This window comes from Aphelocoma coerulescens, chromosome 8, assembly GCF_041296385.1.
Source record: "Aphelocoma coerulescens isolate FSJ_1873_10779 chromosome 8, UR_Acoe_1.0, whole genome shotgun sequence".
NCBI lineage: Eukaryota > Metazoa > Chordata > Aves > Passeriformes > Corvidae > Aphelocoma > Aphelocoma coerulescens.
Window position 1 is genome coordinate 17394117 of NC_091022.1, and position 27357 is coordinate 17421473.

The 27357-nt window shown below is 43.6% G+C and overlaps 1 protein-coding gene across 5 annotated transcripts; it reads right to left on the reverse strand.

Annotated features, from left to right (window-relative positions):
* Positions 1–327: 327 nt before the first annotated feature.
* Positions 328–27357, reverse strand: LRRC8C (leucine rich repeat containing 8 VRAC subunit C). Of its 5 annotated transcripts, XR_011152394.1 has the most exons (4): positions 14297–14822; positions 8867–9008; positions 3548–6390; positions 328–3440 (listed from the first exon to the last, which is right to left on the reverse strand). XR_011152394.1 is itself a non-coding variant. In XM_069022866.1 (3 exons), the coding sequence occupies exons 2-3, from the start codon at positions 9002–9004 to the stop codon at positions 4120–4122; spliced, it is 2409 nt and encodes an 802-aa protein (XP_068878967.1). In that variant the 5' UTR covers positions 9005–9008; positions 26191–27357; the 3' UTR covers positions 328–4119. The 5 variants fall into 5 exon arrangements, 4 of the variants coding, with proteins under 4 accessions (XP_068878967.1, XP_068878966.1, XP_068878968.1 ...); XM_069022866.1 differs by lacking the exon at positions 14297–14822 and adding an exon at positions 26191–27357 and having other exon boundaries at positions 328–6390; XM_069022865.1 differs by lacking the exon at positions 14297–14822 and adding an exon at positions 22645–22739 and having other exon boundaries at positions 328–6390.

A 27357-nucleotide genomic window follows, 5' to 3' on the forward strand; every position in this document is an offset into this window, starting at 1 on the left:
GGCTGCAGGCTGGCAGGGCTCCCAGAATCCCCCCAAGCCTTGGCAGAGCACAGGAACCAGAGCAGGGGAGCTGCTCCGGCAGGAATGGCTTTTTTCCTGGCCATTTTGCTGGCTGTTGGGGTCAGGGAATGGAAGGAGGTGCACAGGAAGCGAGACCATGCAGCTGTAAAGCCTGTAAAGTATAACAATGTTTTTTTAAGCATATTTTCTTGATTACCCTCCCAAGGGACCAAACCCAAAAGATGGTTCTATTTGATTTTTAGGTAACCCAGAAACAAAGTGTTTCCCAAACAAATAATCACATTGCAGTCTGACAATGGTCATTATTACAAAAGAGCATTTTATTTCTGTTTTTTTCTGGGTGTACTATATTGCAATGTAACACTATGCGGGTCTATTATCATATTAAGATTCTTGCTACAGAATTAAGTTTGTCCATTTGGTCAAATTTCAGAGTTTTTTCTTGGCATTCCTACAGGACTTGTCACCACTTAAGCACATGAATTACTGAAGTGCCAGAAAAGGGTTATAAGACTTGGAGCTCTTCAATCAGAATTTGCAAAACGTGTTGGGCTGGCTGGATGCACGAGGTCAGCACAAACATCCATTCTAATTTTGACCAAGGGGAAGATGCACATCTCCAGATTCTGATCAAAAGTAGATTTGCTTGTCAGGGTCAATGTACTAGGAAGGTTGTCTTCTTACTTTTGATACAATCTTTGTCATCTCCAATTCCATTACCAAGTAAGATTTTTACTATTTTTGAGCAATAATGAAAAAATGCCTTGCTTAAATTCTGGAGCTGTCATACTTGTTAGGCACCTGATTAATATAAGTAGTTATATAAACTCTTTGTATATATACAAACCATGCTAAAGTATTGTCCACAAAATGTCCATCCATTCTAAGTCAAATACTATTGGTCACAGAAAAGTCTAGTATGAATTGCATGTGAATATACATATGAGCAGTACATGATTCACTGAGCAAATATGGCACTTTTACATATTTTCCTGGATGTCATAGAGAATTAGGAAACAATCTTCCCTCAGCTGACTCATTTCTAAGTTACTGCAATATGGGTTTGGAAAATACACCCCAGACTAGATAGTAAGAAGTTTAGAAAAGTCAACCGTGCAGCTACCTGAGTTTGTTTCATTAAGAAATTAACAGTAATGTGATATTTTATCATCCACTGTGAGCCTGAGGGTTGTCTGCTCACAAAAGCCAAGCTGCCTAACCCTGCTATACACAAAACAGCACAGTTCTCCAAGCACATGGCTTGGCAAGACGATGAACTGACCTAGCACCTCCAAAGGGACTTGACCCACCTTCTCCTTGTACAGACCCCCACTGCAGAGTCCTGTCCCCTTGTTGCTCCCATCCTAGCATCCATCCAATCCTTTAGAGAGCTGATCCAGCAGAAAATGAGTACCTTTTTTAGACTGGCATAGTTTTCTGCTGGGTTAAAAAGTTGATTTGTCCTGTGGAGGGATCAGACCAGCACCAGACCTGTAAAGGTACATCAGAAGCAGCTGGAACATGGTGGCAGGAATAGGGAGCATGGGAGGAAGAAGAAGCTGCCCCTTTTTGGTGACAGTGAGCTGTCAGACTGATGAAGCTGTCTCAGCTGACCAAACCCTTGAAGAAGATACAGTTATTAGTGTGAAAGTGCTTAGACCGGTATAGTTTATTCCTAGCAAAGTGAATAAAGATATGCCAGCACAAGGCACTTTATACTCATGTAACTGTGTCCACATGAGGGGTTGCACTGGTATAAATATAATCAGTAACAAACAAAACCCCCACATCCCCTAAGTGATGTATTTACAAATATGGCATAGAACAAGCCTCCAACCTTCAGTTATGAGGTGTGCACAACTTCCATTCAGAAACTAGACCACAAACTACACATGAAACAACATTAGACACAAAATAAATTAGGGATTTAAAATGCTACATCTAGGAATATAAAGACCTTTAAAAAAACTTTAACTGTAATCCCATATTTAAAATCTAAATAAGAGAACTATACAGCTCCACCAATTACTTGGACATTTCAAACAGTTTACATTCATCAGGGACAACAGCACTTTGGTTTATATAATTAGGTTAATATGAGCAATGAAATGTTTCTCTTCCTCACGTAACATCAAAGTGAAATACATCTAGAATATATATACTGCCAAGCTGTTCCAGTAAGTGCATTCCACACACGAGTAAGGGTAGCTTTTGCAACAGCTACATCAGTTACAGGTCTTCAATAGAACTGAATCAAACCTCTTCAAAAATTGATTTGATTCCTTCATGCCTGACCCATTAATCACATGGATCTTCTCCAGAACACAGCCAAGCACAAAAAATAAGTCTGAACTGGCACTGTGGCAAGCCCACACACCAGACTGCATAGCACACCCTGGATTAATGAAGTTCTCATTGTAGTTTGTCTCCCCACCTTTATAAGTCATACTCTTAAACCAGCTGTATGCTTTTGTATCAAGCTCAAGAACTCGGATTAACTGTAGCTCAAGACACACAATGGCAGTTCGAAAACATTTAAGAGCAACCAATCTGACAACTGTCAAATATTTTACATAAACAATCGGCAACTCAACCTCTGCAATTTATGAACAGCATTGCCTCCTACAGAAATACTTATTCCTAGATATTCTTGTGAAACATTTATCCAGTGCCTGCATCTGACTCAAATATGTGTCAGCAAAATATTTTACTACTTCTGATTATCTTAAATTAGCTTGTGAGCAGCACATCCCTTTCAAACCTGACTAAAAGAAATCAAATGGCTGGATTAAATAAATGTGCTGAACATGGCTTAAGAGAGTCAAGTTCCCTACCTGATGCACAATCATCAGAGATTACATTATTTTAAAGAGCAGACTTCCAACTGCATGATTTCCAATTTAATTACTCTCTGGGAGATGAAAACATAGCATTCATCACTATCCTTGGATAGGCTGGGTAGGCTGAGACTTGTGAGAAGTTAATGTATTCATTTAATCTCATTTTTGCAAATCTGCAAATATTCCTGTGCTAAGCTTGGTTTTATGCTACCCAAGCTCAATTAAGGAGCACATCAGAGGCTGTTTCCTTGCTAGAAGCTTTACAAACTAAGCACAATCGGGCTGTTTCTGGATCCCATTCCTAGAAGGTGCCAAACAATTTGGTGGGGAAATGGGCTGAGGGGGCAGAGGGCACTTTCTCTCTTGCAGCACAGGGTGTTTAGGGGAGGATGGGGTTTTTCAAGACAGCGTTTCATCTTGCTGAGTTGACATTTCCAATAGGGTGAGTTCATTTCACTCCTTCCACACAAGTTAGTAGGAAATGGGCAGTCACATCCTGTTGCACTGCTTGGAAAACCTTCAATATGAGTCACTTTGGTCCCGATTCCACTGTGAACTGTGACTTTACTCTTCCTGGACCTGAGAGGAAATTGCAGTGAGTGCCTCCTGCTCAGTGCAGTGTGTAAATGGGCAGCCAGACTGAATTGCCAAAAGGCCCTGAAGGAGTTCTGCATGCCCCCTCTCACCTGTTAAAACATATGAAGAACCTTTTCTACTTGCTTTGACCATCTGAGAAAACCCTGTTGAAAGTAAAAAGGGATTGTCAGCCTATTTTTGTTCTTGTTAGATGTTGAACACCTTCTGCTGCCACTGAAGGAAAGAGGAAACAAGGCATTCAACAACTGCAGCACCACCTGTTGAAGACCATGTCCTAAGGGATTAACAATAACCAGGAAGACAATATAATAATCTGTTACAAACTATGCAACCCAAAGCATACATCTTAAACACAGTTTCCCTGGTGGGATTAGGAAATGGAAAGAAAAACCAGCAGACAAAATCATTTACTTTTACCAGTAAAAATTAAGTTAGAGATGCCCTTGTTCTCAGGGCAAAACAAACTTAAAAATATCTTAAAACAGTGAAAAAATATGAGAAAATTTTATTTAAAAATATATGTAGTCCTTACTCCAAATTTGTTTGTACAGAAAGGATTTGAAAAAGAAAAAAATAACGACAAATTAAATGCATATTCAGAGTATGCATTCTCTAGAGTGTTTTTGGTAGAAGTGTTATTTCTGTAAAACTTAGCAAGAAGTTATTCAGCTTTCATTTGCTCCCTGACATCAGAAGGCAAAGTTTCAAACAAGTTGTCCTCTACAGTAAAACCAGTCCTCTTCAGAGCTCTACACTCACCGAGCTCAGGTGGAAGGATTTCAAAATGATTGCCTTTAATATCCAAGTAGGAGAGCAATGTCAAATTACCAATTTTAGGTGAAAGGACTGACAAGTTATTTTTCCCAATTTTCAGAGTCTTAAGTTTTTTGCAAAAGTATAGTTCATCTGGCACACTCTCCACTTTGTTGCAAGTAATGGAAAAGTATTGTAAACTCTGCAGAACTCCTATTTCAGGCGGGATAAAGCGAATGTCATTGTAAGACAAATCCAAGTATCTGATTTTGTTGCATAGGAATAGGTGGGACGGAAGAACCTCTATTTTGTTATGGCTGAAGGAAAGCCGCTCTAGACTGGTGAGTTTCTTTATATGCTCTGGGATGTAGGTTATACTGTTGTACCACAGCTTTAGAATTGTCAATTTTCGCAGATGTTGAAAACTTACTATTTCTTCAATGGATTTGAGGTTATTTTCCTTTAGATCCAATTCCTGAAGACTGAGAAGGCTGAAGACTGCATGAGGTATGCGCTCTAAATCACAATGAACCAATTCCAGCTGTGTCAGGTTGACCATCTTCTTCAGGTTGTTGAGCATCACTAACTTAGTGCCATCATTATGGATACACAGTTTTTGCAGGTGACTTGAAACATCGACTGCAGATTGTGGGATTTTGGACAAATTACTTTTTATGTGAAGAACTTTTAGGCTTTTAAGCTCCCTAAAAGACTCCAGTGTAATGTTTTTAGAAATATCGTGACTTAGGGAGCCAATTAAATAAAGCTCTTCCAAATTTCTGAGGCCATACATCCAGTGTGGAAGTTCTCTGATGTCATCAAACTTGACGCTCAAGATCTTGAGATTCTCCTTCAGAAAAGCCAAGGCAGCACTGTGGATCTTCACAGAGCACTGGTGCAATGAGAGCTCCTGGAGATTGTCCAACTGTGCAATGGTTGCTGGTATCATTACATTATTAATTATTTCAAGTTTTAAAGACTGCAGCTCAGTAATTTCAAATACCGTATCTGGTAGTCCAGAAAGCATGAAAAGCTGTAGCTCCAAATGGCTGTGGGAGTTTGTCTGTAGCCTCTGTCGCAGTTTATCTGCAGTCCACTCATTGTTTAGGTTCAGCTGTTTCAGCTTATTTTCACTGACTTCAGACAGAAAAACAGCAAAGCGCTTGGAGTAGAGAGGATCATACTGATCAATCATATGAAGCATAAAAGCAAAGTCATTCTTGACATCTGGGATATCATCAATTCCTGTCTCTTGCCGGACATACTCAAAAGAATATTCTTTCAGTGAACGGTAGAACAACCAGTACAGTGTATAAAGGCATGTCAGGCCATAGATGCTTACAAAGCACAGGTAGCAGTAAGAAAGCTTAGAGAACAAATGTGCCATTGTGTGATTACAGCAAAAATTCTTGTATCCTGTCATGTCTTCAATATCAACGTTACAGACTACTGTAAAATTAACTTCTGAGACAAGTGCTGTGTTGTAAGCAATAATAATAAGGAATTTAATTACCTTAAGTACAGTCTGGCGAACATACATGACATAGAGTATATCACCCTCCTCAACATGCAGTCGAAATTTCTTCACCTTTTCAAACAGTGCTTTGGCCTGTTCACCTTCTTTTTTATCTAATGCCCCAGGTGTTCCCTTATCCACAACTAACTTCTCAGGGATTGATTTTAAAGACTGTGTCTTGACCAAAGTGCCTTCAGTGCTTGGCTGACTAGTATTAGACTTGCTGATGTTGTTCTTCCTGTTATCCTTCTCTTCAGAGTCTTCCCCTGATACTTCAGATAAAGCTCTTGTTGTCCAGGGAGAATCAAAACATTTGCCAAGTATTGAAATGAAGTGTTCAATTTTGGAGCTTGATCCAGGGAATTTGAACCAAAAGTTACTACACAGCATGAAGACCAGTGTGTGTATAAGGACAAGGTAAGGGAAGTACTTGGCATACCAGTGCAGGGCCCGTTCATAGCACACCTGATTTATAAAGCTGTATTGCTGAAGGTCCAAATCAGTCTTGAGTCCTTTCATTTCAACTGTAGCTGGAGGGGTGGATGGCTTCTGTGGTGGAAGGGCAGTGGTATCAGGGATTGTGTTAAACACATTTGAACTATTAGATTGGTTCTGGCAAGGCTGGACGCGCTTTGGAAGGCATATTATCTTGTCTTGCATGACCTGGAACACACAAAAAGGTATCTTTTGAACTGATGTACAAACAATGGTGGCAGCATCAATGGGTAGCTGTCCTTGGAGTTCCTCCAGCTGCCAGGCATTCCTCCCCACAGCCTGCTACTTGGCCCCACAGGCTGTGCTATTATTATTCTCAACAAGACACTTGTTCTATATGCCAAGAACTAGGCCACCCCTTTCCATCTATGGTTAGCTTTCCATAATTTGAATAAGAGGGCACTGAGACAATCCAGAAAAAGAGAAATGTAGGGAATGCTTCCAGAAAAGACCAGGGATCTTCTGCACTGCTCTCCCCAGAGACAGACTGTTACTGCCAGGTGTATGCACCCTGGCTACAAAATGTTCAGAGATAGCTTAGGCTTGAAAGCAGCACAACTGCATTCATGTGGCTGTAGTCTCACACTGTGATGTCTTATCACACCAAAAATGGCTGACAAAGGGCTAATGTGAGCATATCTGGGCTGGGACATTATTAATCTTCAGTCTTAATAAAGACAGATAAGGACAGCCCTTTAAAGGTCTGTGTGCATGGACGTAAATTTTATTTAGTTTCTCACACATGTACATAGAGTCGTTATAGAATCATAGAATGATCTGGGTTGGAAGGGACCTTAAAGATCATCTACTTCCAACATCCTGCCATGGGCAGGGACACCTTCCACTAGACCAGGTTGCTCAGAGCCTCATCCAGCCTGGCCTCAGACACTCCCACGGATGGGGCATCCACAACTTCAACCTGTTTCAGTGCCTCATCATCCTCACAGTGAAGAATTTCTTCCTATATCTAATCTAAACCTACCCTCTTTCAGCTAAAAGCCCTTTCCCCTTGTTCTATCATTACACGCCCTTCTCAAAAGTCCCTCTCTATGGGGAGCTTCTGTAGGATAGAATATACACCTCAGGGAAAAAACATAGCTCTGTTCCTGAGGCTGCCTACAATTAAAAAAAAAAGCAATTTTCTTAATTTGGGGTGGTCATCCATGTTGACAAATGGAGTTCAGAGTGCCTTAGAGACCAATCACCTTTGGTTTAATTTGGGATAACAGTTCTGAGTTCAATTCAATGCTCCCTATAGGTCTGAATTTAAAATGCTAATCCGCATGATAAATCAAGGAACTCTCTTACTTGCCCTGAATGACTAACTGGGATTAGCCCAAACTAAGAACGTGTGTGTAGATATACTCTTTGACATCATGGCTATTGCAAGCAATAAATATAAGGTATGCAACAAGAGCTACCAAAATCAGATGATCCTTGATGATCCACCCGGGTGTAGGGAGAGGCTGAGATAAGACCACATGTGTTTTGAACAACATCAGTGCCATAACTGTTGGCACATCAAAAACTTCTGTAGTTAATCTATGTCTGTAAATGCTACTGTGATATACACCCTTACTTATATCCTGGATTTATGTATCTCACAGTAAGTTGGAAAAAAAAAATGGTCTATTATTTCAGTCTTTCCACACATTATTTTCCAGTGTGCTTCCTCCAATCAAGTGGGCAAACTTAAAACAGCTAACAGATAAAACAGATGATTTACTTTGTGTGGTTACGCAAATACTTATCTACTAATGCAAAATTCAGCTCTATATAAAGAGATTTTAAAACATGAATGTTGTATCAACTGAAAATACTTGAGAATGGAGAATACAGGCAAAACTACAGTTGATTTCATGTGAAATTTGAAACACAGTACATCTAAACCCTAGGCCATGTAAGTAAGCAAATTCCTCTGAAATAAGAGCTCCGTCAATGTGTCCCTTTAAGTCCATTTCAAAGTCATGCCAAGAAATGTGAGATCCATGTCTGAGCCAGTACTATATGTTTGTGGAGTCATCCCAAACAGTATTTTTCATTTCTTTTCTGCTTTTGGCTCTTTAGCAAAATGTAACTAACAGTGACTGACAGTAATGTCAATTGTTTATGTGTAAGCATCCTCAGAGATGTTTTGGAATGAAAGAGATATAATATTAGCCGTGGGTGGTGTTAATAAAATCAGCACAATAATTTCAAATCCCTTTAAAACATAATGACAGAAATATTAACATTTGCAAAATAAAGAAAAACAGGAATTACAAAATTACATTTTTTAAACTTTCAAACAGCAAAATGGTAACAAATAAGAACTGAAGCTGACAATCTGTTTTGTTACACCAAAGTGAGGTGAAAACAGCGATCCAGACACCGGCCAAACCAACAGCTCTTATCTTAGCTGGCACAGCTCCATTGACTCTAGTGCAACTCTGCTGATTCACAGCTGCTAAAAGTCTGGTCTGTGCTATTTGATGTTGCTACTTAAACAGCTTTAATCCTGGGACCAGCACATTTTTGCTTTGTTCATGGTGAGCCCAAGAGATAAAACAAATTGGGACACCATCTTTCCAAGGCCCTTCCTCATTTGTGGTGTTCTTTCAGCAGCCCCGAGAGCACCCGCCACACCTCTGTCCCTTTGATTTACCTGTAACGTGCACCCAAACACTCCGATCATCAGCATGGCCACCGAGAGATAGTCCGTGAACACATCCCACCAGGGCTTCAGCACCCGGAACGCCGGCTGCTGCTCTGAGAACTGCCGGAACTCGGTCACAGGAATCATCGTCCTGCAAAAGAGCAAGGCCAGCTCAGTCTCCTGCAGCTCAGACCACTCACGCTGTGTCAGCAAGTGAAAAAACCTTCTCTGTGAATGGAACTCCCAGGATGTGGCATAAAAGTTCCCAGCTACTGACACTCCACCTCAGAAGAGGGATGCTCATGCTGTCACTTATGCAGCTCCTGTGAGGAAGAGAGAGCCTGGGATCCCATCCATGCAGGCAGGCAAATCCCTCTCTCTGTTGACTCCAGCCATCTCTGATGGATCAGTGAGGCCTTCTGCATCCCTGAAAATCAGCCCATTCTATACATAGAGATGTTCAGCTTCATACACATTAGCCTTGATCTCAAAGGTCTGGCTGAAATGCTTGTCCTGCATTCAAACTTCACACACCCTTGTAGTTACCATGTTTCATTCACTTCAATTTTACTCATAGTGGTTTCAGGAATGCTTTGGAATATTTTTGTGCATACTCACTGCAATTTTAAATCACTCACTGCAATTTTAAATCTACTATGTTTTGAGTGTAAGTTCCTAAAGTGCTTTAGGTAACCAAAACTACAGGCAGATCAAGGGCTTTATCTTCACCTCAGACGTCTAGGCTTACATCATCACGTCCTCTGAAAAATCAGCTAACACATGAGCATGTACGGGCAAAGCAATTGATTTTAAAGCCTACAGCATAATGTGTAACTGAATCCCTGAGATCAAACCAGTACTGAAACTCCCTAATAAGTTACAGTGGAAAGATAAATTCACTTGGGAATGTAACAAAAATACTCCCAAGGGCACTTAACAAAATTTGTCCATTAACTAACATCATAAATGCTCACCACAATCACTTAATATCACAGTTTTACTGGAAGTCTATAATCCTGATTCAGCTGCACACTGGGACCCATCAACATGGGTTTGGTGACATCCATCTGTGTGCAGGCTTAGTGATAAGCACACACTTGCTGAGAGGCTGCCCAGGAACTTAGGGGATTCAGTTCATTCAGAGCCAGGGAACAGGAAGGGAATGATTCAAGCCCTAATGGCTCCAATTCATTGCAGGTGTACAGCCATCCTAAAGATTAATAACTGACTCCCACTAACTGTCCATATTTGTATGAAAGAATGCTCACTTTGGCACCTTCTCAGGGACTGCTGTGTCTCTGCCTGCCCAGCTGATCCTCAGGAGGTACTGTAGTCCCCAAAGGCATAAGATGAAGTCTGTAAATGAACTTGTGCTAGTAGCTAGGCTGCGGCTTTGCAGCTGAGTAGCATAAAAACTCTTGTTCCTTGGCCCCCTCTCCTCTTGCAACCCTTCCATGTTGCTTTAAGCACTACTTGGCCAGACAGGAGACACTCTCTCAGCCTCCTGTCCTTCTAAATTTGTCCTCAGGATGCAGGCTACGATGCCAGATGAAACTGCACACACCTCTTGCACAACTGGCAATCCCCAAGAGGAAGGCAGGCTGTCCCCCCACAGCACCTCCAGATTAATAGACCATCAGTGAAAATGATGGCAATGCAAGCCTGACTTCACACAGCCAGGTCAGAGGCTTGGCAGCACCCTTGCCAACAGGCCTGAATTGCTGCAGTGCTGGTGGAGGAATGCAGCATTTGTTATCAAATGGCACGCAGCCAGGAACCACAATTCTGCTTTTTGTGTGCTTGTCTTGCAAATGTTAGCATACATATCAAGGGAGATGCACCTCTACAGGAGAGAAAATCTAGGGTCGCTGCTTTGTTCCCTTTCACTCTTCTTTTATAAATACTGGTGGGAAAAGTGGATCTTAAGTACATGCCCAGCGCTCCTGCAGCTAAATCTCTGCTAGCAGCTCCCAGTGAGCTGAAGAACATCATGCTCAATCTCTCTTCCATTCCCATATGCATTTCCACTGCCATTGGTAAGGAATTACCCTTCTCTTTTCCATTTCCATATAAAATGCAGGTGACTGAGTAGCTGCTGGTAAGCTTTCATTTTTTTTTCCATCAAGCATTGAAAAACATCGAAAATTCTCAAAGGATTCCACTAATACAAATGTTAGCTAAGCAGTTGCCATGCAACAGTCCTGCTCTAAGTTTTGTAACACATATACTACTGTTGGCTCAGGTTTTGAGGCCAGCTGGCTGACTGGAATGCCATCAGTACACCCAAGAATACCTATCAACAGATTGCTTTAAAACCACAACATTTACTTCCCACCCCCGCAATAATGGCTTAGGAGTGCTTTTTCATATTCTGATGGCACAGCCTCTATAGATCCCATTTGTAAGGGTTTTTTCAAAAGTATAAACAATTTGAGTGTCAGGTGAAGACAGAATTATGTTTCCTGCAGTGGAGATTCTTGACAAAACACAAGTGCTCACATGCACGGAAACGTGTGGAGACCCAGGAGTGACTGGTTAGACACCCAAGTAACTGTGGATCTGAGCCACAGTGTTATGAAAGGCGGCAGCACTGAATCAGAGCAGTGCCTGACAGCAGATGTGACTGGAAATTATCTTGCAAATTACTGTACAGGGACAGCTTTCAGACCAAAAAATCATTTGGCTGTTGTTTTTTACAGGTTTCACTATGTATATTTAGGGTCTTTGTTGTATTCTATATTTGCATTATTTCTCCTAAGTGATACATGGGGAATTTAGATGAAGGCAGATAGGTTCTAGTACCACAAACACATGCTGCCCTGATGCCTTGTTCCCTTCAGAGGCTGTTGTTTGCATAGCGTGACTCCTCATTAGTAGAGTGTACATACTGTTACCCGATTAATGGGCCAAGCCAAGGGAGAGCTGCACACAGAAAGCCTCTCTGAGCCATCCTAGAAAACCCATCTCTGGAGGTGGAAGGTTTTTAGTCCAACACCAGACATCAAAACCCATCTAACATTTTCCTACATTGCTGTAAAAAGAAAACAAACGTTACTGAATGACAGCAATAGTACTGCACATAAAGTAACAGTAAAAAAACCCAACAATGTCTACCAGCAGATGATATTTTTTAGCTTTAGGGCAAAAAGACATTCACAAGAAACTTTGCATGGCAATTGAATGTGAAGAAGTAGGAAAACCATTTTCCAACACTCAGTGGAGGAACCCTATTGCCTCTCCCCTTGCTGTACTAAGAATCAAGGAAAATCCTGGAAAGAAGTGCAGAGCAGCCTAGGCTTACCAGCACTGCTGACATCTGCACACAGAGCAAAATGACACCAAGTCACTTTTCATTTGTCTCCCACTTCCCTCTAGCATTTTTTCCATTCTGGCTTCTCCAGGGATGGAAAGGACATCTATTAGCAGCAACTCAGACCTCAGAAAAGACACAGCAGGTCCACCTGGCTCAGAGCAATCCTGAAAAATCCCTCCTGGCTATGTCCAGAGTCCAGCTCTCCCCCACTGCTGCACCCAAAGCCGCATGACTGGCAGACTCAAATAATCACACACAAACCAGGTCTGCACAAAATAAAATGATTCAGTCAATCATTAATTTGAACAAATCAAGGGATGCTAAAAAGTCACACTGCAGTCCAAGTCACAGCACACCATTTACTGTAGGACAACATCTCTGGGACAGCACACCATTTACTATAGTTTCTTATCTCTCCTTGTAACAAGGAGATTCAACAAGACAAGGAGTTCAACATTTCATCTGGTGAAAACTAAGACTGCATTACTAATTTCAGCTCACTCACATTCAAAATGTTATTTAATTGCACAATACATTATAGCTGAAATGGGGCATCTGACTTATTGTAAAATACTATTCTAACCTACTTTAGTAAATACTAGAGTTCTAAATATTGGATATTTTTTTCAATTAAAACCAGAACTTGTTCTTTTTTTTTTTTTTCTCTTACATTTTTAATAATCCTCAGACCCTAGAGAAAAGAAAATGGTACATGAGATAAATCATCTGGTATTCAGCTACCAGAAGGAAATAAAAAAGGAACTTGAATTAAAAACGAGTTGTGCTGTCTGTTAAGCAGTGCTTGCAGAACAAAGCTGTGGGCTTGCCAAATTAAATAAAAAGAATAATAACAAAAAACCCAAACAAAAAAAAACTAGTAACAAAAAAACCCCAAAAACATCGGAGGGGAGAGAAATTAGTAGGGATTCTTATTTTAAAATTTCTAAGAAATGTAGAAAACTTGGTGAGTGAAAATGAATGTCATAATAAGATGAAATACTTGAATCCAAGTACAAACGTGATACCTACTCCATCAGAAAACCCAACTACAGGAATCAGCTAATGCATGGGAGATTAGGAGCGAGGCACAACAAATTAATGTGACCTAAATGAGCAAAGGAGAATAAATAGATCCAAGTCAAGGAGGGACAAAAGTATTGGAAACAAATTAGACTTAATAAATCGAGAGATTGAATCAAAGGCTGATTGTGAAACGCCGCACCGTGGAGCAAAGCAGCCTCTCAGCAGTTGGTTTACATCAGAGGGAATAAAGGAAAGCAGTGAGGACAGTTTGGAAGTAATGATGGCCCTTGCCAGTGCAGCTAAAGAGAAAACCGAGGCACCAGACAATCCACGTGATGTCCGCAGCAGAATACAAAGGAAATCAATTCATGAACTTCCTGCCCACGGGGAGCTCCAGGCGGCGCGGGCGGGCAGCCCGGGGGGTTTGTGGGCCCGACCGCCACCAGCCCCAGCAGCCCAAGGGACCAGCGTGCCCTGCTGGCACTGCTCGCTGGCACAGCACAAAGCCCTGGGGACAGGCCCTGGCCGTGGCGTAATGCTTCACAGGTAGGCACTGTGAGGTGCTCACCGCAGCTCCGTGTCCACCGAGGTGCTGTGCCCTGCCCTGCAGCAGCACACAAGGGAGCCCAGTCGGAGACAGGACACACGGTGCCAGATGGGCAAACACATGGGGACATGGAGGTTGACACGCCCCTCAATAAGCTGTATTCCTCTTGGGTCTTGAGACACTTCACAAAGCACAGACATGAATGCTCGGAGAACTGCCCCTCTGGTACAACCCTGAACAAAGCTGCTTTTGGCTTGTAGCACCTTCCAGGCCCCAGGCTCCAGCTCTTGCTAGGTGACTGGTTGCTATTTTTAAGCGGATTCTCATAGAGTCACTTCATTCATTTTATGGAGTGTAACTGTGTGGATTGGCAGCAGCCCTCAGGAGAATTAAAGGGTCATGCTGCTGGGGAGGGCTCCGCCACCAGTGAACAGCACCCGCCGCTCCCACTGCCCCACCTCAGCTTTCAAGGCACAGCCTGTAGAGACACGGCAATTAAAAGCAGCACAGTGAGCAAAAAGAAGGGAATAACTGGGAGGCTCTGCCTTTATCTCACCCGGACAGGTCGGACAGCATGTGTTCCTCACTGAGGCAGAGTCCCAGCAGCTCCTGCCACTGCTCCCCACCATGACAAGCTGGCCTCTGGGCTGCCTGTGCTGTGCTGTGCTGTCAGGAGAGCTGCCAGCTGCTTGGTCTTTCATATCAGGGATCTACTGAAAGGAGAAAATGCTAGGCCAATCCTGCTCTCCTGGCTGTTTTAAACACACTGCATGTTAGGATAAATTATGAAATGCCTTTTGGGAATAGCGCTGCAAGAAGGTCTCTGGGTTGGTTGCCATACATGATTTATTGCATATTCATCTTCATTAAAGCAACAGAGCACAGCTCGTATTTAACACAAAACAAACTTGGGACCTGGCAGCAGGGACTCAGCAGAGCCCAAGGGCTGTGGGCCACGTGTGCAGGGGCTGCACACCAGTGGGTTTTTACATAGGACAAGGCATCGCACACTCCAAACCCCAGAGTCCTTCACTGTAAGCACTTGTTACTCTGCACAAATACCATAAAATCACTTTTCAAGTGTTTTGTGCTGTTTGGCCTCAGCCAATGGGCCAGGAGGTGAAATTAAGCTGGAGTGCTTTTCAGCACAGGGCCTGAGGCTGCACTGAAAAGCAGAATTTTACATTCCTGTTTTTACCTGCTTTGGAACTGAACACTGAGACAGTTAAACAAGCGTGAGTAAGGGAGTTTTGCAGTCAGGTTGATGGTGATGTATTCTCAAAGAGGCTATTTAAACAAAGTCTCTGGTCTGTGCAGAGCCCAAGGGCTTAGGGTGACAGTCTCCTCTAGCCAGAGCTGATAGACACAGCCTGGCATGAAAATGGCTTGGTGCTATCATCAGTCATATATTCTGTTGATTATAACTTTGTCAAATTTGTATTTTTAGGTGGGACTGGGTCCCCAAAACTACCATAAGAAAAAAACAGTGTAATTTAAAACAAAATTTGAATGAAGATCTAGCCAGCAATTGTTCAAACCATTCTAGAAACAAGCTTAGGAAAACAAATTGGATGTGAACCCTACAAAAATTGTGGTCTTTTCATTTAAAACTTTTCAGATTGTCCATGCCCCAAAATTTGACCTCTGTATTGGGAACACAGATTTTACTGCAGTGTGAACAGCTGCCTAATTTATAAACCTTTGGAACCTGTGGGTTTGTGTCCTTTGATCTTAGCAGATGAACATTTTCAGCATGTGCCCAGAAACCCCTCACAGCTCCTGGCACTGCCCGTGCTGGCACCACAAATGACAGATAATGGACCTGCTTCACTTCATCACCTAACCAGGAGAGGACTAAAAGTAGATGTTGGGACAAGGCACCAAGCCTGGGAAACTGAGATTAGACTAAGGGGGAAATATGATGATAAGGGCTGGAATTAGTAACTCCTAATTCCCAAGAGGTTTATGGTCCATTCTTATCTGTGTATTCTCACACACATTGTACATGCAGCAAAATAATGTCTGAACTACCCTGACATTCAGTTTTGGGAATTATTTTGCTACATGTTTGCACTGACCAGGATGTCCAGCATTTTGGTAAGTGTAGGTGCTTGGTCAGTTCCCATGTAACATACAATAAAACCTCTGCTACTGACTTCTTGTATTTGTAGCATTTCAGGAGGTTGCTAGGTGCCATTAGTGTTTCCTGTAATATAAAATTCAATTTAAAAAATAATTTTTAAAAAGGCATAAATTTTTTGACTGGAAAAACTACTTTGAACACTGGCTTGTGTTGCCTGTGTTTGAAACATGATGGCTCCCTTTTTGTTCCGTTGACTGCAACAGAGATTTTCATAGGAAGAAATACCATCACTCTGAAGTAAGAAGTACAAACAAATGATGCTGTTTCTTAAACATAAATCCCATGTAAAGGAACTGGAAAGACATTAAAAACAAACCATTTGCATCCAAACAGTTATTTTTAACAGTCCATGTGTTTACTGTATTTTCAAACAAATTCATGTCCTTGTGGCTGAAGCTGGTGAGGAAATGTGACCTGGAGGAACAACAAAGCGTGAGTCAGGAGTCCCCAGTGGGACATGGCCACGGACAGCCTGGGCACGCCACATCAACCCACCATGCCAACACTTCCCCAGCTGCAAAACAGAAAGGTATCTACTTTCTTTAGTACCGTTGGTGGGAAATATGAATGAATAGTACTACAGAAATCATAACATTGGTTTTCTCCAGTTTTCTGCAATGCCTGAATCTAAACTGATAGCATGTCAAAACTTCCCTGAGAAGTGACTGAAGTGAATTTTATTTCATAGTAGACATTACCAAAATTAAACGTCACAGTTCATATTAGTTTACAGTCTGAGGAACAGACCAAATACAATTAGCTCACAGAAGACATTATTCCAGCACCCACAGTTTGGTGGTTCTACAAAACGTGTGAAACTCATGCAGTTTCCACAAGGGCTGCACATGTGCCAATGATGATGAAAGTAGGTTGGCCACCACCAGGCTGTCCCCTGTGAGACAGCTGTTCAGAGTAGGGAAGGGGTTTCATTTCCAGGTGCACTGACTGGGGACAGTTAGATTGTGCCACCTGAACTCCCAAGGTCCCAACCAACAACTGGAAAGCTGTGTTCTATTATGTCAACTGCCACAACCGAGCTTCCCCAGAGCCCCAGCTCCGCAGGACCGCAATCGTGGGCAAGATGCCAACGGGGGATTTAGTGCTGGAGAAAACTGGAATGGGTGTAACTTCCAGAAACATGCTGAATACCTAGTCCACTCTTTTCCCTCCAAGTTCCTGAGGTCCACACTGCAAGCATCCAGTGTACATTACGTTTCAGCTGCCCCTCTGCCTAATATCCAGGAAGAAGCATGGTGCAGAGGCAGCAGCAAATACCCCTGCTCTGTTCTTGGTACCCTCTGCTGTGGCAGTGGAAGCTCAAAGACCTGAACCAAGAACTTGGAGGAGACAATAAGGGTCATAAAGAGGAGACATAAAGGACATAAAGAGGAAGCAACTTTCATAAACTGCATTTCAAAATATATGTTGCAAATTCCACCTACATATACAGTAAGTGCTGCTTTGGCAATGAATCCCAGACAATAACCTTGTTGTTTGTTCCAACTGAGTCATACGACTTTTTCATGTATTACACACCAAAAAGACTTCCTATTGTCAGCAGCTCTTTGACTTCAACTTGGTTGGACTAAATAAAAAAATTGTTCAGGGCAAGATTCTGCCAGATAAAGTCTCAGTGAAATCAATAGTTCTTTTCGTACCAAGCACATGGGCCTGTGTGGAGACTTGGCTTTGCTGAGCTATTTCTCCAAATCTAAAGGAAAGTACACTCTACGCATTTCCATGTCAAAGACTACTTCAAAGGCAATACTTACCATTTTTCAGCTCTGGGAGTAACATTCTTTGTTTATCAGGGCTATCACTCAAGATGCCTGCCCTCTTTCCAGAGCTGCAAAATGGTTTTAATGTGAGTGAAAGCATTTAACAGCAAACCAAAGAACAGAGCAAGAAACTATGCAGTAAGTGATATTTTAGTATTCCTGAAATATATCTAAATGATTGAAAAAATAAAATCACATCAAGTTTTAATCAAAATTATACCAGGTTTTCCACAAACACTATTTAACATACTCAGATAATGAAGAGAGAAACAATGCTGTAGAATGTCACAGAACAGACAATATTACACGAATCAGTGCCATTCATCATCAAAGAAATAGGTGCCTGAGGCTAATACAAGCTAATACATGCTCATATTAAAAAATGTTCAGCTGATATAATTAAAAATTAATTCCTAATTGGGACAGGAAGCACAAAAGGTCCATTCTGAGTCTTAAGCAGTTCAACCATCTGACAAGTTAGTTAAAAACATTCTATGCAGTGACTGAGCCAAAAACATTAAAGAAATGCCTGTTTTCATGATTTGTGAGACTTTTTCATATAAAGACTCTTTTTTGCTCCCACTTGCATGTAACACAAAAGAGCTTTCTAAAACTTCATGATAGTCTCATAAAACATGGATCCCAAAACACCTGGATAAACATACAGGTATTCTCAGTTTGAAGCAGCTGGTGGATTTTCTTACCCCAAAACATCCTTTGTTACAAAAATCCCTGACAGTAAAAAAACCCTCATGGTCTCATCCATACTCCTGAAAGAATAAGAAAGACTAACATAGATAAATTCAAGCATGTAAATTGCATGTGATCTACACACACTCAAAAATATACATTAATAACTACAGAATCAGAATTGGTATTCACATAAGATGACTTTTAAAGATCATGAACTGGAAAGCCAGAACTACCTTCTCTATTGGACCTTTTCAGGACCATGTCCATCCATAGACCATCAAAGAGGGATTAGCTCTCACCTCATTCCACCAAAAAGTCTGTTGCTGCACAAAACAGAAAAAAAAAGGCTGTTTCCATCAAGCCTCAACTGTGAGATCAAAGCAGTTGCTGGGAGGGGATTCTGACAACACTATAGCAGGTGTGCAGGTCTTTGAAATTATACCATCATGGTTAAATGACTGCAGAGAGCAAATACTCTTTTTAGTCACATTACACTAAACCAGGGGCTTTTCCGAGAATACAGTCTGTGAACACTGGTGAAAACTACCTACCCCTAAGGCAGCTCATCAGACATTCACATCAACTGGAAAATGAGATCTATAATGGTCCTTCTTGAGAACACCAAACCCTCTGACAGCAACCTGCACTTCTGAGCTGTTGCATTCTGCTGTAAATCACATGTGTATCAGATCTTACAATGCTGCACGCTCAGGGCAGGGCTTGACCTGTGCTCTGGTTCACTATATGCTCCAGAGCAAGCAATTAGTCCAAACTCCCACCTTCCTTTCAGTGATAAGTAAATAAAATTGGAAGTGTTTTCAGCATGTTGGCAGTCTTATTGCTGGCTTGTTGAATTTAAGATCCCCATCAATAAAAAATCACTATGTACTATTGCCACTGAAGGGAGATGTGAGCTAGCATCTCCATCTTCAGCAGCTGGTAGGTTAACCCAGGATTAGAAGCTGGTATAAAAGGCTGGATTCTGCTCACCTGGAAGTCAATGGAAAAGCTGAAGTTTACTTTGACAGAGAGAGAAATGGATTTTTAATACTATGGTACAGGACCAAATGTTTTTACATGTTCTGGTGCAAATTCAGTGGAATTTTATATGCTCGTCGTAACAGCAGCATTAGCAACTTTCCGTGGAGAACGGAGCCATCCTGTGCTTCAGGGGAGGCCTTTGTTTTACTTTAAAACCGAGAAAAAACTTGCATAGGATTCTCCCAAACAAGTGGGAAATGTGTAAAGCACATGCATGGTATTGTCCTACCTTTTAAAAATCTGACCAGATCAAACACTAGGTTGTAAATCAGTCCTTCAAGGGGAAAGGAGACAGTGCACAGAAACTCTGTACTGGAAAAATTCCAAATAAACCCTCACCTTGGTCCAAACCTGTGACTCTCTGGATGATATAGTTGTAAAGTTTATGCTGTGTCCGATTAGCTGCATGTGCCAGGCACCAAAATGTAAAATTAATACAGTGAAAGCAAGCTCATCTAGGGTCTGTCAGGTTGAAAGACAGCTCTAACACCCTCTGCCTGCCTGGGTATGGGAAGGCAGGAGTGCCTGCCCTGTGTTATGAATGAAAGCAATGGAACAAATGACGTACTCATACCTGGCCAAGAGGCTGAATCAAACCTAGTATCTTCCTAGCCCGAAAGAGATCCTAGAAACACAAACCCAACTCGCTGCACTGTAGCTTGAATTTGCAACAGTGTTGTCGTACAAAATCCCTGGGTAAATAGCTCAAGGATGAGAAGAGAGTAAAGTTTCCATTATGTTGAGCGTGTGAAATCCAACACTTGTTAACATTCTTCTGAAAAATCATTTTGGAAGGAGAATGGCTTCTTTGCTTTATTAAGCAAGGTTTTAAAGTATTTAGAAGGTTTCTTTTCCTTTTTTTCCTGAGGTCAATTGTTTAATTTTCAGTGTTTTCTTCACTATATAGTCCCTCCCCTGCCCTTCACAACTGTGACAATGAGGACAGCATCTTTCCACAAAGTTTTCTTAAAGAGGAAAAATCTGTAAAATTAAGCTCTAGCTCCTGTTATTGTGAATTGTTCGGATGGTAATACAATTTTTTTTTTTTTTTTTTTTTTTTTTTTTTTTTTTTTTTTTTTTTTTTACTTTCCGCAGCCTTGGGTTGGGAAGTGCCTTTCTGGCAGTGAATAGGGCCCACTTCAACTAGATGCAACTGAGGTCAATGGACAATCAGGGGAACTGCTCCTCCCAGCACTCTGACCCAGTTCATTATTTTGGGTCTCACTGTGTTGTCCCTCTGGCGCTGAGGCCACCTGAGTATTGTTTAAGGCTCTGGTCTGCCCAGCCCGGATGCTGCCCCCCTCCTGGTCAGAGCTCCTTATTGTGGGCCTCAAAAGCCAGATACCGAGGTGGGATGAGGCTGCCTCAGGAAATCAACTTGAACTGGTACAGGAACTGATTGCAAGATAGCACGAAGCACTGAGTGAGCACTTGTAAGGAGAATTTAGCAGTCTGGTTTCATTTTTCACTGAAAACTAGCACTAGCCTTTTCCAATACTGGGCATACAAAGCAACTAGATTTTTAGCCTTTCCATCAGAAAGCTTATTTCTAAAACTGCTTACAAGAGTAAATAATAACAAATAAAACACACAGAAAGTTATATTATGGTAAAACCTCTAGCATGGCCTGTCAGTATTCAGACTGGAAGAAAACAGCAGCATTGCTGCCACAAATTTAGCAAACTCAGAAAGTAACTGGAAAAGGAAATGATTCAGAAACCACAGGTGCTCAGCACCAAGCTTCTGTGCCTTGCTGGCAGCACAGGGACACGGGCACTTGTGAGACAGCAGGAATCCAAGGCCAGGTTAAAATTAGGGATCATCTCAGAACTCTGCTCAGCCCAGCTCTCCATGCTGATTTGCACCACGGGAGCAAACAGGTTTTTCCAGGAGAAGAGTGAGCCCAGGGGAGTGCTACCCTCCTGACTGCTTTCATCATACCAAAAAGAAAACTAAAAGCTAATATACCCGAGGGCAGGAAGGGGGGGGGGGAGGAGGAGGAAGAAGGCAAGATACATACTTGGTTGAATTGGGAAGGGAGATTTTTTTAAATTATTATTTATTTCCAATGTTGTCATGTTTTTCTCCACTATCTTGCAAAGCACTTTTCTGCCTGTCCAATCTTTTACAGCATCATTCAAACCTGGAGTGCTTTGTGGGAGCAAACGTGTACATGGTTGTCTTCAAACAGTGGTGCTAATAATACTAAGGCTCTCGTCACAGGAAGTACTAATTCCAAAAAAAAAAAAAAATTAAAAAGCCAAACCATAACTAACATACTTATCTGAGCAATTAAATTCCTTACTTTTAAACACTTTCGCCCTCATGAAATTCTGATAGGATACATTCAGCGGTCTTTCGTAAGCCTCTCATTTTGCTTGGTCAACTCTTTCTAGTGAACTGGAGAAACTCACTTGGTGAATAAAGGACAAAACTGCTCATCACTCTGCGGCAAGGCAGAGCTGGTTTCAAACAGATTTAAAATCAGGATTTGTTTCTTTTTTTTTTTTTTAAATCTCTTCAAAAACCGAGCTATGGATGCCGGAGCCTCGCAGTGCCGCCGGGGCTGCGCTACCCTCCCGGCCCGGCGGCAGAAACCTGCCCGGACCCTCCGAAGCTTGGAGACGCTGCGCAGCCCCTGCGCAGGGCCGGCGGAGGGACCGGCGGGCGCGGTGGGAGCGCAGCTGGACCGCCGCCTCCCAGTCCTGCTTACATCCTCCCCGTAATGCGGGCTGGTCTGGGGCTTGTTTTCGGGGAAAATACGGCCACGGGCTTTCCCAAGCCGCCCGTCTCCACGGCGACTGTTTCCCACCACTGCCCCCTCGGCGGCCCCGCTCCCGGGAAGCCCAGCTCGGCTCCGGGCCACCGCCGTGCCGGGCAGCCCCGGGGCTGCCCCGCCCGGTAAGGGATGCGGTGGGATGGATGGAGCATGGGGGGCTGCCGCGGCCGCTTCCCGGCGCCCCTCCGCGGGAGAGGAGACGTCGGCGACCCCAGATAAAGTTTGGCTTCTCTGGCACTGCCCGGGGTCGGAGGCGGCACCGCCGATGCCGCTGGCGGGCGAAGCGGGGCCCCGGCAGCCGCGGCCCGGGCCGGGCCCGGTCTCTTCTCCCCGCGGGGGCGCAGGGCCGGGCCCTGAGGGGCGGCTCCGTCCCCGCGCGGACCCCGGGGCCCCCTCCCCGCGGCGATGCCCCGTCCCCGGCGCAGGCAGCGGAGCGCCCGGGAGAGGCAGCCGGGCGCGACGGTGCTTACCTGGTGCGCGTCCGGGCGTGCGGCTCGGGGTCACGGGCAGCGGCCGGGCGGGAGCGCGAACATCCCGCGGCGCGGTGCGGGGCTCAGAGCGGCGGGCAGGGCCGGGCCGGCTCGGGCGGGGCAGGGAGGCCGCCCGCAGCCGCGCTCCGCCCGCCGCCGCTCCGCCCCCGCCGCCGCGGGGCCACGTCTCCGGTCTGACGCACGCGGAGGGTGCCGGGGGGCGCCGGTCGGGCCGTGCCCGGCAGCCCCCGCGGGCCCGGCGGCGGCTGTGGGCGGGATGGCCGCGCTCCGCCCGCTGCCCCGGAGGCGCCCGTAGCGGTACCCGGGAGCCGCGACCTCCGGCGCGCCCGCGGCATCCCCGGCCGAAGGAGCGGCGAGGCGGGGGCTGGCGGAGCGGCCGCGGCACGGCCGGGCCGGGCTGGGGCTGGTCCGTGGCCCGCACGGAGCGCGGTCGGTGCCGTGGGAAGCAGCAGAGGGCGGGGGGAGCCGCAGTCGCTGTCCCCGCGCGGGTGGGCGGGCGGGAGGCTTCGCGCCGCGTCGGGAAGATGACAGCAGAAATTGTGATGGAAAGATCTGGACCTCAACACGCAGGGCCGTGGAACGACTATAAAGAGACCAGGCTGTAAAGCGCCTGGGACTCCATTAACAATGGAAAAGTGTCTCAGAGAGTGACAATTGGAAACACAAACTTCTAGCCCAGCAATTCAAAAAGCGAAGTCTGAAAACCGCTGCTGAAAGAAACCACATGTTTAAAGGGACTTTTGTCTAACATTTCCAGAAAGATTTACATCTCTGGCAGAACGAAGAGACAAGACAAATTCTGCATCAGAGGGAGGACTTGCCCTCCAATAACTTGCCCCTAACCTTAGGGGTAGTGTGTGCATTGCCCTAGGGACAGTACAAGTATGTAAACAAGGAAATACAAATATATAAGCCCACTGGGGAGGAGTTAATGAAAACAAACACAACATGATGCCTCACAGCTGTTTTGCTGCAAGAATATTAACTACATTGGGATGTGAACCAAAGGTCTGCCAGGGATAGCTGTGGGTAATTCTGACTTTGTAACTGTCTGCTTCAGGGACTGCTGAGGGCAGACTCAGGTTCCTCATTTGGGAATCATGGATGCGATTTATAGCTGTGGGAGTTCGGTTTATCGTTTGCCTGAAGCATTTGCTTAAGTGCTTTGCTGTGCAGAGCTGCTTTTCTCAGCTGAAACCTCAAGGCTTTCTGAGGCACCTCAAGAAATGAGGGTCTGACTGACAGGAGCTGGAAGAGGTTGCCAGCACAGCTTCCTCACAGTCCTTCAGAGCTGCCAGCCTAAAACATTTCAGCAATATTGCACCATTACATAATTTTAAGTGTTTCCCCCACGCTTTGTGGGATACGGCTAAGGAATACAACAGGACAAATGAGCAAGGTTTCCACATGGACAAAACCACTGGGTTTCTTTTTCTGAGCTGAAGAAATAGTCATGGTGACTGCTGTGTTCATTTTATTGGTTTCTTTCCATTACTCTTAACTCCTGGCAGCAGCTTAGACAATCCCTCCCTGTCCTGGATGGTTTCTCCTTTCAAACATTTGCAGGCAGTTGTTCTGTTCACCCTTTCATCATCGCTTAGCTCATTTAATCTTTCCTCATAAGTCAGTCCCTCCTGTTACTTAATTGTGGTGCTGCTTTTCCCTAAACTCCCTCTCAGTTGCTCGTTTATTTTACAGTGACATGGTGGCCAGTAATCCTGCCATTGTTAATGTTTCCTGTTGTGGACTTTTGGGTTATTTTTGTTCAGAGTTACTGCAGTACTTGGAGGACTGAGCTAAGCTTCCCCTGTGAAGAATAATTACAGGCAAGGTCACTGATACTGCAGTAGAGAACATGGTCCATGGATAAATATAGCTGATGGATTTGGGGATGGAGGCTTAGTGCAGTTCTGGTGGAAGAAGGCCCAAAAATACATCTTTGATAGTAAACACACAACTGGGGCTCCAAATACCTTTGCTAGTGGAAAAAATCTGCTGCCTGCAGAAAAGTGTAATTTATTTGTGAATTCCTGCATTATTTTAAGACCATCTAGGCTGGCAAAATCTGAAGTAACTTTGGAGTATTTATTTTACTAAAATGGTAGGCAACAGTAACTGGATTCAACCATCTCTATGACTGCAAGTTTTTGACATGCTTTGATTTCACTGTTGCCTCTTCTCCATTGACTCCAGAGGAATGCGGGACAGGTCACATAAGAAATGTCATTACTCCAAACTTAGTACATTTGCCTTTTACTGTCAATTGGCCTATTCTGTCATTCATAACTTACAGATTCTCCAAGTGTCATTGCTGCTACTGAGTGCTACCTTGCAATACTTACGTTATGACAGAACCAGGGGCAGGGTTTGATTTGCACCCGAGTTAAAACTATCACAGACCAGCCTCCAAATTCAGTTGAACACGGGGACAGATTGCACTGCCAGTGCTTACATTGCAGCTATCCTCTGTTCATGGAACCATGATTCTCAAGTGTGATCCAGGTTGAGGATGCCTAATCCTGAAGTCCTTGCTCAGCACCAACTGCCAGGATACAGCCCCCATCTTCTACTGATTCCTGCTCAGAGTTCTGTTTTGTTTCTCTTCCCCTCCCCTCCCCCCCCCACCCCATCCCTTCATAATTTAAGGATGCACCCTGAAAAAACACAAAGCCATCCCATACCCTGAAGTCTGGGGTCCTAAGACCAGCACTGAAGCTGGGTCTGAGGGAATACTGCTACACAGAGCTTGACAGACCGTTTACCCTCAGCTTCAGGAGAGATCAGGGTAAGAAAACCGGGATTTGAGTGCCACAGCTCTGTCTATACTTGGAAGCACACCCACAATGAAAATGCTTTTCATCAGTCATCTCTCCAACAACTGTTGAAAACAGCATAATCTGCTAACACAGAAAAGCTAAATTGCTTTCAGACGAAGCACTGAAAAACCACTTCTGTGATTTGATTCAGCTCAAATCCAAAATGCATGATTTGACAGCTTTAGTACTTCTTAGCTGCTCGAAGTTTCTGTTAAAATTTATCCTTTCCCTAGTTTGTTTTCCTCTAGTTTCACATTTTAACCCCTCTCCCCCCAGATTAGTGTTTTTGAAATACAGATTTTAAGTGCACCAGATGTTTGACTATTAGCAGTGCACTGGGAATACAGACTTGTAAAATAAATTGTATGGATGCTATGGGCTGAGTCTGGGAAGGAGAAGGAAGGCTTCAGAGCAGGATGAAGTCATTTCTTAAGCCCACATATTTTCTAAGTACTAAAACTTGCTTTAATAGAAGGAAAACACTGAAAGGATGTTAATCTCATAAGTTCTTTTGTTGTTCCTAAGTGAAGAAGAGCCACATTCATCACTGGTATTATTACAGTGAAAGCAGTGCAACTACCTCAGAGAAGCATTTGGCCCAAGTAGATGTCTCTAGAGAAGCTATTGACAGCTGTCCCCACATATTGTTGAGAAAATACAGAGCTAAAGACATACCAAAAGAAAGTGAACTAACTGCCATTTTTCTGACCTTTGGCTGGACTGGAGCTCCTGGATTTGAAGGCTGCTTTACCTCTGTAACACTTCTGATCATCATTAAGTTTTCTTCAGTGATCTGTCTGAAAACATCTTCCTAACTGAGGAGCTATGCAGCTGTGCCTGGTCTGCTATTGCAGCTCTGAGCCACTGAGCCGTGTGCTTCATGGGATACAGCATCTTACCTAATTTTAGATGTGATGCAATGAGTGGGGGTAGTTCACATGAGGCAGGAGATATGGAGCCCAGCAGCTCGAGCTCAGAGCAAGCACTTCATAATTACTAACTGCTACTTTCAAAATAACAGAGGCATTTATTACTACCAGTGCACATCTATGGGTGTGATTGAATAAACAAGCTGTAGCAAGGACAAACACTTCTGGTGGAGGATATTAGGACAAGAGTCAAACAGCAGGCTTACTGGTCTCAGGTGGCATGCTGCTTCCCAGCCTTCTCCCTCTGATCTTCTCTACAGAAATGCTGTAGCTGGGTCAGACATACATTCAGGCATTCTTCTGCATGGGAACCATCTCTTCCTCTCATTCAAGCACTCACAGAGAGATGGCTTAATTCAAGTGTTTGATTTTCTCAACAGCTTTCTGCCTCTCGCCAAGTTAGTCTGCTCATAACCAAACTCATGCACAGAATCTATACATTAATACAAAGAAGCTGTACTTTTAGGGGAGGCTCTACTTGCCAGAGCAGTGACCTCTCCTGACCAGTATCCTGGCTCCGTGCTGTACTGGACTGAGCCACGTTACATGACCTGCTCCCCTGGCTGACATCCTGCAAAGAGATAACAGGCTATCGGTGGTGGTCCAACTTGGATCATGCTTTGGGCTCAGATGTTTTGAAGAGGATTCAAGTCTTTCACTGTCATTAAACCAGCTTAGAATGTCTATGCCTAGTTGCCCCCCTCCGAAATTCCACCATCAAATTACCCACCCTTTTGTCCACTGTCTTTAAACAGTTAATTGCAGATCTTTTACTGCTAGCAAACCTGTGTCAATAAATCATATTCTAAAAAGCACAAACAGCATATTCTTAACAAAAATATCTTTTACACATCTAAATGATAAAGTAAATGTTTGAGAAAGAAGGCCCTGAATTCTTTTCGTGGTATTTTAAAACACTCATCTCAAAATAAACAAGAAGAAATGTT